At 31.9% G+C, this 13131-nt stretch overlaps 1 protein-coding gene across 4 annotated transcripts in view; it reads right to left on the bottom strand.

Annotated features, from left to right (window-relative positions):
* LOC115448981 (multiple C2 and transmembrane domain-containing protein) overlaps positions 1-13131 on the bottom strand; it is a 51859-nt gene that overhangs the window by 1825 nt on the left and 36903 nt on the right. For all 4 annotated transcript variants that reach the window (XM_030176624.2, XM_030176626.1, XM_037444723.1 and 1 more), the window contains exons 6-13: positions 6241-6437; positions 4524-4731; positions 3980-4128; positions 2132-2277; positions 1688-1755; positions 1503-1606; positions 1109-1218; positions 89-186 (exon numbers count right to left, since the gene is read on the bottom strand). In XM_030176624.2, the coding sequence (XP_030032484.1) occupies positions 89-186; positions 1109-1218; positions 1503-1606; positions 1688-1755; positions 2132-2277; positions 3980-4128; positions 4524-4731; positions 6241-6437 (1080 nt within the window). The remainder of the gene's footprint in view (positions 1-88; positions 187-1108; positions 1219-1502; positions 1607-1687; positions 1756-2131; positions 2278-3979; positions 4129-4523; positions 4732-6240; positions 6438-13131) is intronic.

Here is a 13131-nt window from a genome sequence, read left to right as displayed (position 1 = left end):
ACTTAGGTAGACGTAGGTACAGTAAAATTATGTTTTCTAATTATTTATACCCACTCGAGTTCGAAATATAGATGAATGATATATTTACCAATGTTTTGTCGTCGGGTATTCGCGATATAAAGTCCAAAATGTCGTTATTTGGAATTCTATCAGGATTCAAAAATTTCCGCATAAATTTATATAAACCTGAAATAAGAAATAAATAGCATAACGTTATTTATGTATATAAGTAATATTATATTAATGCCTATTATGTAAACCAGTTTTTGTTCCTTAAGGCTCATCTTCAAGTAAAATAGTTTAATCAATTCGTTTCATACTTGGTGGCGTGCAGTACGTAGTAGTAAAATACATTCCAAAATCAATGTTAGGTCTTTTACAAAATTTTATACGACCCATATAATGCTTAACAAATTATCTATCTAATAGTGTTGGTTGCAAATTAAAATGATGTATATGTGAAGGGGATAGCATTGTCTAAAAAAATGTTGCTTTTTTTATTATGAATCTAGCTTAAGCTCGCGGCTCCGTCAGCACACATAAGTTTTTCTGGCATAAAGTCTTGCTTTACATTTTCCCGGAATAAAATGGAGCAAATATTTTAAGTACATCTTTAGAAATATGTCAGTGAAAACTGCATTCAATTCAAATTGAAAAGTTCTTGCGGGACGTGTTTATAAACATACAAAACGACAAAAAATTCTTAAAAAAAAGCCATTGTTTTGGCTTCTGTTACACTGTGCCCCCTATGTTAGTTTCTTTTCAATGTATAAAATGTACACTCATTGACCTGTTAATTTTATTTATATTTAGGAAACAATGTCCACTATATTAAAGCAAATATAATATATTGCAGAAATATGATATTTTTTATTATATTTTTTTCCAAAAAAAAATTAGTGCGCCGTTTATTGAGAGTAGAAGCAATCGCCAGATATGTAAATGTTATTCGTCGAATGAAATATACTATACATAAATTGATAATTAGTAATCACGTTTTTATTTATAAATTATTAATATATAATTTATTTCATCGATAAGTAATATTTATGTTGTTCAAATTCAGTCTTAAGAAACCGTTAAAAATCATAAAAAAAAGTTTACGTACCGAAGGCCATAAACAAGTAGTTGACGGGAATGAGGTAGAGTGCCGCGGAGAGAGCCACCATCGCCACCATGACCAAATAACTTAGATACGGTATTGTGAAGTTCATTAAACTGCAAACAAGAACAAACAATTGCTTTTATTTGTGCTACTTTCTTAAGGCTATTGTCGTAACCTGAAATTTCGACATGTCTAGACTGAAGACAACCACAAAATTAAGATTGTTCGAAATATATTAATAGACATTTGAGTGAACACATTTCTAAAATTGTTTCTTGACAGTTTATTATAACCTGGTATCTTTATAATCAAACTTATTTTTCTAACTTGTTAAGTTTTGTTATTTCTAAAGCAAGATAAATATCTAAGTGGAGTCAGATGTAAATGATATTCTTACTTTTTTATCCTCTCTAATAGTGATACTATATAATCGATGCCACCTTTTATGGTAAAGGTTAGATCTTGCAGTCCGTACAATCTAGTTTTTATCGTTAGTTCATCCTGAAAAATATTTGGATTTTTATTTAAGTTCGTACAAAATAATAATATTAAATTGTTAGGAACTGATGAACAAAGTAATACCTTGGTTGATTCTAAATCATCTTCTGATGCTTCATCTTCAGAAGGGTATACGGAAATTAAATTATTACCTGAAAACAATAAATACCAAAATATGTTTACCAGCCGGGTTTAACGTATTAATTTTTTTTTATTTTTAACATAATTTTATATTATGTTAAGACTAGCTTTTGCTCGCAGCATCGCCCGCGTGATGGAGTTTTTCGGGATAAAAGTCCCGCTATATATTCTGCCGGGATAGTAAGAAGCCTTTCTAGGGTCTTAAACTATCTCCATACCAAATTTCATCAAAATACGTTAAGAAGATTTTGAGAAAATCGATAACATACGGACAGATGGAAAAGGGGACTTTATTTTATAATATGCATAGATGTTGATATATGTATGGTATAAGAATTTTGTTTGAAATTGATTAGTTAGTAACAAGTATGTCTTGTAGGTACTTACTGTGATTCCGATGTCCGACCCAAAAGTAAATAAAAGGTACGAGTACAAGTAGAGGCGTCATCCACATACGGAAGAAAAACCAGAAGGTCAACCAAGCGATCAACGCCAGCGCTGACTTTTCTTGATTATCCCACTCAAATAAATATCTAGAATGTTTAAAATAAATTGATGTATATTAATAATAATATTACCAGCCCTACTTTATACCCTGAATACTGCTGAACACGGACCTCCGTTACGACCAAGAGAGTTTAGACTTCAGTCCACCACGATGGTCTTGTACGGGTAGGTAGACTTTACATACCTTTGAAATTCTTATACAATATTCTCAGGTATGTAGGTTTCTTCACGATGTGGTTCTTTGCCGTTAAAGCGAGCAATAACCGATAAAAATACACACCTTACTTCAAAAACTCCATGATTTATGCTTTGGGTTTTGAATTGTGAACCTTGGCTCGCCAGTCCGTTCCATTTCTAACTACGCTATCGCGAACCAAATTGTTATACTTTGTTACATGAAAACTTACTTGTGGGTACTTATATACGTAAGGTTTCTAAAGTTTGGTCACATAGGACAGGAACGGATATTGGTAAAAAAATTAGACTTCTGTTCTTGCACAAGCGGCGATAGCCTAGTTGGGTGTGGAACGGACTGCCGAGACGAATGTCCGGGTTCGAATCTGAAAGGCACACACCTCTGACGTTTCTAAAAAATTATGTGTGTAGGTATTCTTTGTGAATTTATCGTTCGCTTTAACGGTGAAGGAAAACATCGTGAGGAAACCTGCACATCTGAGAAGTTCTCTATATGAATTTCGAAGGTGTGTGAAGTCTACCAATCCGCACTAGGCCAGCATGGTGGACGAAGGCCTAATCCCTCTCAGTAGTAGAAGAGGCCCGTGCTCAGCACTGGGCAAGTATATAATACAGGGCTGATATTATTATTTATTTTTCACTGGTACATAATTAAGTAGACTTACTTACGTAAACGTGACTACGTTCAGTAACGTGTGTAGTTTATAGTTTAAAAAACAGATACGTTTATGGTTCCGGTAATTAAACAAGATGTTAAACTTTTAAGAAAAAATAATCTAAATATGCGCTAGTAGATAAATGTATCTGTTTGAATACATGGAACACTGCTTTGTAAGGGAGCAATTAGTGTATGTTCGGAATTAATAAGTAGGTATCGTAATATTTATCCATACAATTATATGTCATGATTAAATAGATGCACAGTGTAGGTGTATTGCAGGGTACGTGGTTTCCTTATGAGATAATTATATTATCATAATAATTCTATGGTCTCATCAAGAAAACCCATTCTATTGTTGGTAAGTTTAAATAATTGATTGCTATGGCCTGTCTTTTTTAATAGAGCACATATTATTTTATTTTTTTATAACCACTTTAATATATTCTCAACTATTGACATCTTTTGTAGTCTTATACTTCTCGAAAGAAATAATATTAATATTAACGAAATCGACTTTGCGCCTTTGCACTTCAAACCGACTATGTTGCACAACTCAAAAGGATTAATCAACAAAACAAAAGAATATATTAATAAGTAATACGTTCTAGATACATTAATTGAACTTTTTTAAGTAAGTATGCAAAGTATTCATTTCAAATGTTACGTAGAGGGCTTCATCTATAAATAAAGCTTGTATTGAATTCAATACTCAACGTACCACCGGCAGGTCACTGGATGGTATCTTATGTAATGAACTAAATTGGATTGACATAAAGGCTATTTTTATTTTACTACCTTGAGAAAAGATCAATAAAATATGATTTATACCTATGTAGGTTTCGCTTTAGAAGTTATTCAGGTCTTTTACTTACTTGAAATGTTCATTTCCGGTGTGGACGGCGTGAAAAATATCTCTTATGAATTTTAAATTAGAGTATAATAGAGGTATATTGAATTTATTTGGCGCCTTTTGCACGTATTTAGTTTCCTTTGGACTAAGCAAGCGCAATGAGGCCTTTATCTGTAAATAAAGCATAAAAAATATAGCATAGTAATAAGTAATATTTAACTCAAAACGAAATAAGAAGAATTAATAGGTTTATTGAACTTTACTGACTTTCTTGGCCTTTTGTTGTATAAATAATTTGCGCTCAGTCTACAAGAGTTTGTATTTCGATGCTTAGTTACTGAATTCTTAGTTACTGTTATAGTAATATCTTACTATCTTTAAAAAGGATTTTCATAATGATATAAGTATAAGATATTATTATGCTTAGCAAAAAAGTTGTAAACTGTAATAAAACCAATTTTATCACATATTGACACTAAATGAATATTTACAAAGACATAATATTAAACAAATTCCGAGAATTATAATCAAGTTTAGCAATGAATATGTATATAAAAAAAAAATACCGGATTCCAGGCGACAGACATCTGTAACAAAATTCTCGGACAATTTCCTTTTGCGTTTGATTTTTTCGATTTATCTTTGAGTGCATACCACTTTTTCTCGTTGTTGTTTATTCTTAGCAAAGGTATCGATATTTTCCCTAGAGTTTCGCCAATGATTGATTCATCGTACACTTTTATATCCAACGTAGAAGTGATATCATTGACGTCACTGTAAAAAAAATAGTTTTAAGACTACAAAACTACTGAATAAATATTACGCGTCACATAATTTCCGTGATTTCCCGAATGAAAAGGAATTTTAATATTACGCGTCCTGATGCCACTAGTACGAGTCAAACAAAGTTCGTGGCAGCGGCAATATCACATTTTAATCAGAAATACATACACAGCGTATTCCTTCTAAACTATAAAATCATCAAAAAATCAGAAAATTAAAACTGGATTTTTTTTATTGAAAATGTTCGGTATGCATGATTTTTGGCGCAATGTTAGCAGAGGTAAAGAAGAGTAATCGGTTTCATTAATTAACGTAATGTCAAAATGATCCTGTATAAAAGTCGACCAAATATAACCATGCAACCTATGCTCCCAAATATTAAGCTGTTGAATACGATAAATGTTAAATAAAATTTACTTGAATCGATTGCATAATCAATTCAACTATTGCTGTGTGATAAATTATTCTAAGTAGATTCAATTCCCGATGGAAGGACTTTGAAACTTAATATTTCCTTTTTGTGAATACATACGATATGTTCCCTTCCGGAATCAATATAAACATTACATAACCACTACCTCATAAAATTTCTATGAATAATCGAATCTGTCAACTATTATATAGTATATATAATATTTTATGAATACACCAAAATATTCGAATTAACGACCATTTTCTAGCGTAGACGGTATCTTCGTAGAAAACGTAATGTAGGTCTCTAATAGTCACGTTCATCGAGTTCCGTTCGGTGAGGTTCATTGACTCTAGAAATGCAGGTAGACCCATATAAAAATGACCGTGACATTCAGGTAATTATATGTATTCCAAAAAAGGATACAAAATAATGGAAAACTTTAGAGATATAAAGTATTACGAATGCAACAGCCTACAGACCAGAAGTAAGTACCTATTTGCGACCAATCAATAAAGTTTATGTTAGTAGTTAAATAAAAAACAAGTACCTATCGTGTAATAAGATCCACTCTTAAACTCAAGTAGACAATCAGTTATAAGTGGCAAATGTTAATAAAAACTTAAAATTTTATTTATATAGTGTTTTTCCTCTAGTTACAACTTAATCTAAATAGGTTTACCGTTTCATTGGCTTGACAGGTTTTTTGGCCTATCAGACCGTGGTCCTAGGTTCAAAAGGGATATGCCCTCCTCGTTGTTTAATAAACAGTGCGTTGTGAGCATAAAGTAAAGTAGAATAGATGGAAGTTGTGAGGGTTCTGAAGTTGTTTGTGATAAGGTGAAAAGTAAATACTGTAAATAATATTCGGTGAAACTTGTGCGGCATCTTAGTCTGTCTTTATTTCTTTGTTCTTCGATAATAAGCAAATAAATAAAATAAATGCGAACAACACAATACCAAGTTAACTATTTGTTTTTATATTTAATATGCTTCTGCGAAAATGCGTCACAAATAGGGTAGCTTTTTACCGCCAGCGCCAACTCTAATTCTCTTTTCAAATAATTAACATAATAATGAATACTTACAAAGTGTAGCTCTTGTTCCACATTGGCTCCGCGGCGCCTCGTATAGTGTGCGTCTGTACCCTTGAGTTGTCCAGCTCGAGCACGCAGTACGCGTCGGCCTTCCCACCCAGGCCCAGGGGACTCAGCCCCCGCGCGCCGTACACTGTCACCGACAGCTGGCCCACCTCGCTCCAGTCGTTGTTCAGACGGTACCATGACTGTATTAAATAATACATATTATTAAGTACGAATAGCAGGTAAGTGAGTATGATTATTATCAGAATAAAAAAGAGTATTAAAGTTGTAACTGAAACGCTGATGTGGAAAACAATATAGTATGCTTTACTATATATTCATAGACATTTTATGTGACACGGAGCGTACGTGAATCCGAAAGGGTTTAAAGAAAATTATTTACTTTTTGGTATGGTTAACTAATAAGTTCCTCTCTCTAATATAATTTTAATATCTTAATTCTTATTAATATCATAAATGCAAAAGTATGTCAAAATGATTGAACGAAATTTGGTATACGGATAGACCATGTCCTCCAGGACAGGACATTAATCCATTAATACGCAGGCAACTTTTTATCGTGGTAATTTGCTTCCATGGGAAATAAAAGTATTGCTGGCATTGTAAAGTGTTTTAGGAAATTTTGTAGCAGAGAAGGCTTTCATGCAGGCGCAGCCCAAGCGTTTGCTCTTACACAATATACTTTTTGCAATAAGCCTTGTTAGTTTTAGCAAAAAGATATATATCGGAAACACGATGTTCAATAAGACAGAAATGGAAAATATTCTATTATATCTTTTTTAATTTTAAGATTGCGCAATACATCGGCTCTGCCTGTTATTGAGAAGCAAAGAGTGCGTATTAAATTGGATTGCCAAACATAATTTGCATTTTTTGTCGATTGAAATTATACTTTAAATGCCTTATATTACGTTAAGTTTAACTTGTGCGTCAAAAACCGAAGATAAAAAGAATAACCATATTTTCCAGCACTTTTTTCTATGAGTTATCGGCATTTACGAAGCCACACGTTATTCTATGTTACCTTAGACTATGGCCAAATTATAATTTTCGAAAGAATCATATCTGTATGTATGCATTTAAGTTTTTATCTACAGTCACATACTCGAATTTATTCGACGCTGTTGTTTGAATAATCTTGTGATTCAGTGGCGTAGCATTTACTTAATTATTTTATTGTGTATTGGGACCTCAAAAAAAGATCGACGGAAAAAATCTATGTAAGCACCCATTTTTTATGTTAGCCCGTTATGCCCGTTTCGATTAATTTGCTATGGCCCCTTTACGGTGTAGTTACGCCACACTATATATGTTTTTTAAATTAGAAACTTAAAAACTTAGTGCTCAATGCTTATTTTTATACTACACTAGTTAACCCAACAGACGTTGTCCTGTATTAACTATAAATTTGCTGCCCACATTATATCAATCGCTGACAGTTATTTCAAACAACTGACGGTTATGTAAAATTAATATTTTCGTTAAGTTTCCTTAAATTTTCTAATGTTAAGGTCAACTTCCTTAATGTTTTCTTTCATAAGAACCTCCTTCTGACAATAATTAACACAATAGAAAAAGAATTAGCGAAATTTTTCCATCCGTTCACGCGTGATGCGATAACCAAGGGGAATAGAGATTCATTTTTATGTATATAGATATAAAACAATAAGAATTTTAGCAACTTCAGACATTCAAATAAAATTTTAAAACACAGTTATGAAAAATATTTAAGCTTTTAGATGATATTTGCATTGTTTTACCGTTTAGGAGATAGTTGTTACTAGACAGAGAATTTAAAATACAAAGTCGTACTAAGCGCACCTGCCTCTCTGTCTATGTGGGTATTTAGTAAAGTGCTGCCGATATTTTCCATAATATAAGTGTAGATTCCTTTTATAATAATTTTACGCACCTACTTATTTGGAATTTGAAACATATTTTTCGTTATTTTATAGAAGAGAGGAACAATTGCAATCCAAACACTGTATACATTAAAAGATACGAAAGTAAGTTGAAGTAAAAGAAGAAATTAATTTTTATTTTTAAATAACTATGAAGTATATAATAAAGTATTTGGATTTCGAACTAGGAGATTATTTTGTTTTGTGGTATACACATTTATAGATTGTAAAAAAGTTGGTGTTTTTTGTCGCAATTTTTAACTTCAAATCTATTAACCTTTTTATTTGATGACGCACATAACCAAGTAATGATTAACACGAGTTTTTGTTTATTATAAGTATAGGACTAGCAAATTGGCTGAAGTAATGGTAGCGTATTATGACCGTGAATTGCAAGGATCCAGTTTTTTGTAAAATTCAGTTTCACCAGTGATTATATCGGAATATGTCGTAATATTATCTTAAATCTTTAACCGAATGAAATGAAAGTTTCTACTGCGTGTTAGTTTTCTTTGAGATTTTGGTATCGACTGCCTCAAACACTGGCCCCGTTTATGAGGTAGATGTATAAATTCATATATTATAATATGTGTCATATTATAATATATCTACATCATACATACATCTACTACATAAACGGGGCGTACATTTTTAAGGCATATATGCTTTAAAAATGTACGGCTCTACCATTTTTACGGTTCTAACTCTTTGGACATAAGGTTTGTATTTTATTTTATTTTTCTCGTCCTTCTTTAGTTCCAGTAAAACATTTTTAATACTTAAACGCAGCGTATTGTTTAGCATTTTTTATCTTCCAAAGCAGTTTAAAACGACAACATAATTAAGTACATTTATAAAATTACAAATGATATGGAATAATTGTTTGAATTAGTTGATGAACTCATAGTTATTACTATAATGCTATTTTAGTACATTTTTTTTTATTTTCCTGCTGTTATTAATACAGATATGTTCAGTAGGTTGATTCCCTATGCTACTCGCGATAACACACCGTAAACGCGTGTTGTCAAAACAAGCTCTAAACACAAACGCGTTTCATACACGCGCCACGATGTGTAATTGAAAAATAGGTATTGTGTATGCCATACGATAGGTTGTCTATGCTTAATATTTTTATATTACGATGTGTTAATGCGTTCAGAAATCTTTCATCCCCTCGAATCGGCAAGTATCGGTTTTTTGAAAAGGCTTTTTTGTTTGTATTCGTGATATTAAATGATGTAACTCGAATAAATCACTGCCAAACTTTATTTAATCCCATTTTGTATATACTTAAATGTAAGAAACATGAAAGGAATATAAAAATAATTTAAAGAAATTTCTGTAGATTGTGATTGTTTTCAAACGAAAAATATAACTTCAAAATTATTGTCAAATGTCAATGTCATTGACTTATTTACTTGATTTGTTTACTAAAGCCACATTTTAAAAATTGAATTGAATTGATATATTGAATGCTACTGAAGATTTTACACGAATGCTGTTATATGAATAATAGTAAATGCTGTTGTGCTAATGCACTTTATGTTAAATTAGCGCTAACAACGTATATTAATAGGAATTCTACGGACCTTCCATTATAAAATTTGTTGCAAAATCGACAAGGCATTAACTCAAATTCTTTTTTTTTTAGTTAAATAATGTGACGAGGATGCCGTTTACCTGATGATAAGCGATACGACCGCCCATAAACAGTTACAATGCCATCCGGAACTTTGAATTGTAAAGCACTATGTGACGTTCCACAGTAGGTTTTCAGAATGAGACAAAGATTTTAGGTCTTATAAAGTAATTACGCTAGTTACAATTTCCTCTAAACTGGTACACAGCAGTGCATGGACATAGTTTAACTTGGCTATAGAAATAGACATTGCCGTAGACACCTTATAACTATTAAGACAGACACTCACATATAACAGACTTACCAACAATAATTAAAATAAGTGTATATTGCCTATTAAACGTTATTTTTAAAAATTTATAGCTCTATTACCTAGTAACTTCTATTTGCCGCTCAACCGGCATTAATCTTTTGGAATAAAAAGTACTCTATTCAATCCACAGCTCACTGTCTGAGTACCATATTTCATACACATTCATTTAGTTATTAAGGTGAAACTGATTAATTAACAAACATTCAAAACTCATGTATAGAAATTTTACTTAAGTATATTATGTTATCTAAGACTGAACAACAAATAAAAATAAACCAAAATAATGTGTTGTTAAAACTGAGTATATTTTACTATTATTTATTTGGAATATCTTGCATTACATTCACTATCCTGTAAAAGAAATTATTTTATTATTACATTTGATATTATCAGTTTTGTTAACATTAGTATTCAATGTAAGATGCCTTTGGTCTCCTAAAATAAAAAAGGAAGAGTTTGTACAAACAATTTTAGATTTAACATGATTACATACTTTTGTTTGTAATTGTGTAAAATTATTGGGATTACCTACATGAAATTTTTGCTTTGTTTCCCTGGATCGATATTCACATTTAGAAGATTTTGATATTTAATTTAAAGCTGGCTAAGCCCTTGATTAAGACCTCTACCAATTACTTATAACAACAATAATGTATAACTAGTAAAAATTTCTTCAATAATCTTTATTGTTATCAAACTTATAGGTACAAAACTTTCACCACAAAGAAACTACATAGTATTAATTGTAATGTACATAATTAAGAAAACATTGTTTAAAAAGATACCTTCATTAGTGTTTTATATTTGTTTGGCCTATCTATTTACTAATAGAAATATTACATCGAAGTAATAAAAATAAACTTGATTGACCTCAATTGTTGTCAAAAGTCGGGTTGCCAGTAGTAAAGTAGCTTATTTTTCACCGCTGAGCCCATAACACAAATTTGACTATCAAGATACAAAAACATAGGTTTGAATATTAATTCGATCATTTAGGATTTATGTTTGTTTTTGTTTCTGATAAGGTAGAATATTATATTTGAGTTTTCACGATGTAAAGAGGATACTATCGTCAATAGAAATTATACAGTCGTTGTATCTAAATAATTAATTTGTCTAAACGCGCACAGACGCGCTGGATTGCCGCACGTTATTTTGACAATTCGTAACATGCCCGTAAGACGGATGTGTCACACCTCATCGTGTTCATGAAATGTCAAATTAGCATCCAGAATACTCTTACACAGTCATAACACGAAGTTAACGAAACACGCCGTGTTACAAGTTCGACATTGTCGTAGAGAATCATGCCCCAGTCTGCACAATGAATGACAAGCAGGCTTATTGTAATTACACAACAAATTATTTATGCACGTCATTACGAGATACGTATATAAAAAGTAGTAGGTAGATATCGATTGTGCTTGAAATTCAATCAATTGTTTTCCCCTTCGGAGAATGCACGCGGATAATTTATACAGCATTTGATTGGTTAAAGTTTTTCATATATTTAAGCTGTTTACGTATATTTTGGATATTCAGTTTTGTGTTTAAAATTAACTAATATTAAATAAGATTTTCGTGAATTTTATTGGTAGAACAAAAATAGTAGTAGTTCGTTAAATATATTATTTTTCACAGAGAGAAAAAATAGCGCTTCTTGTGGCAGGATGATGAAGTTGTTTTCTTTTTAAATATAACGGTAATCAAATTTTGCTCATCAAACCGCGCATACAGGGTGATTTATACATAAAAACCTTAGGATAAGTAAGTAATTTGACGCGATGCCCGGTGTCCTGGCGTCGGCTTCAGCTAAGAGACCCCATAATTATAATGAGTACGTGCTTTCATCATACTAATATGAATTGATCTCGGTGCACTACAATATTAAAATTAAAACGGTTAACCATACAGCGTACTTTTTACTATAATGACTAGTTTTTGTTCGCTCTGCGTTTCTAACAATAAGACTGGCACTGGCACGGTTAGGTGAGGCGTTAAGCTTTGTTCGAACAGCAGACGGGGCAGGACGATGACGCGACTTGGAAGATGTATTTAGGATAACTACACGATATTATGTAGCGGTCAATGTCCAACATGCATCAATCAAGTACCAGCAAAAAATAATTGTTTTTCAACAGGTTATTCTGTAGTAGGTATATGTATTGTTTGATGCCGCGAATTTATTACTCGTAAAAAACTTTTCTGTTTTTATAATCCTACTTATAATGTGTTATGCAGGATAGTTAATGATTATATTTCAACTACACAGTACATGGCGGAATGTGTCGTGCAGTGTACAACCAACGCCAAAAGTTGCAGGCAAATTATGCAGGCTTTGTTTAATTGAATGAAGTTGCACACTGGCCTATCCTACAACTTGACTCTCTGGAATAAGTCGCTATTGCCCGTTTTTGACATATTCACAATGGTCAATCAGTTGATGACCATTGTGAATATGTCAATACCTATGTATTTAGTGTACACAAAGTATATCTAGTATGAGGCAACCTCCCACCGGCAAGGTTTTACAGTTACTTTGTCTTCTTTTGTTAATATTCGAAAACAAAAAACATATTGACGTTGGTTAACTTTCAGATCAAAGATCACAAATTTGTGATTCGAGACGTGAAAATTTTGGCGGTCTGCGTCATTGGCAAAACCTGTTGATAGAAGTTGAAATCAGCTTATACCTAATATTAGCGGAGCATAAATGTGTTTTAAGGCCCCTCCCCGATAAAACGGCCTTGACCATTCATTCGTTCCAACATTCGTTCTATACTTTTACAGCATGGGGAATATACAAAGATTTACGAATATTATGTATCACAATAATAATTATAAAAGGTCTTTTTTAAATATTTTAATCTACCAAAATAATCCTTATTAACTAGTGTAATATAGTGTTAGTTGCCAATTAAAATTATGTGTAGGTGCTTTAGGAGAAGATCCACGGAGTTCACTTCTTTATTAGCATTATCATTATGAAATTAATGAAACAATATCCAAATTATAAAACA

Source organism: Manduca sexta, chromosome 28, assembly GCF_014839805.1.
Source record: "Manduca sexta isolate Smith_Timp_Sample1 chromosome 28, JHU_Msex_v1.0, whole genome shotgun sequence".
Classification (NCBI taxonomy): Eukaryota; Metazoa; Arthropoda; class Insecta; order Lepidoptera; family Sphingidae; genus Manduca; species Manduca sexta.
The sequence above is the reverse complement of the archived record's forward strand: the minus strand, read 5'-3'. Positions and strand labels throughout refer to the sequence as shown.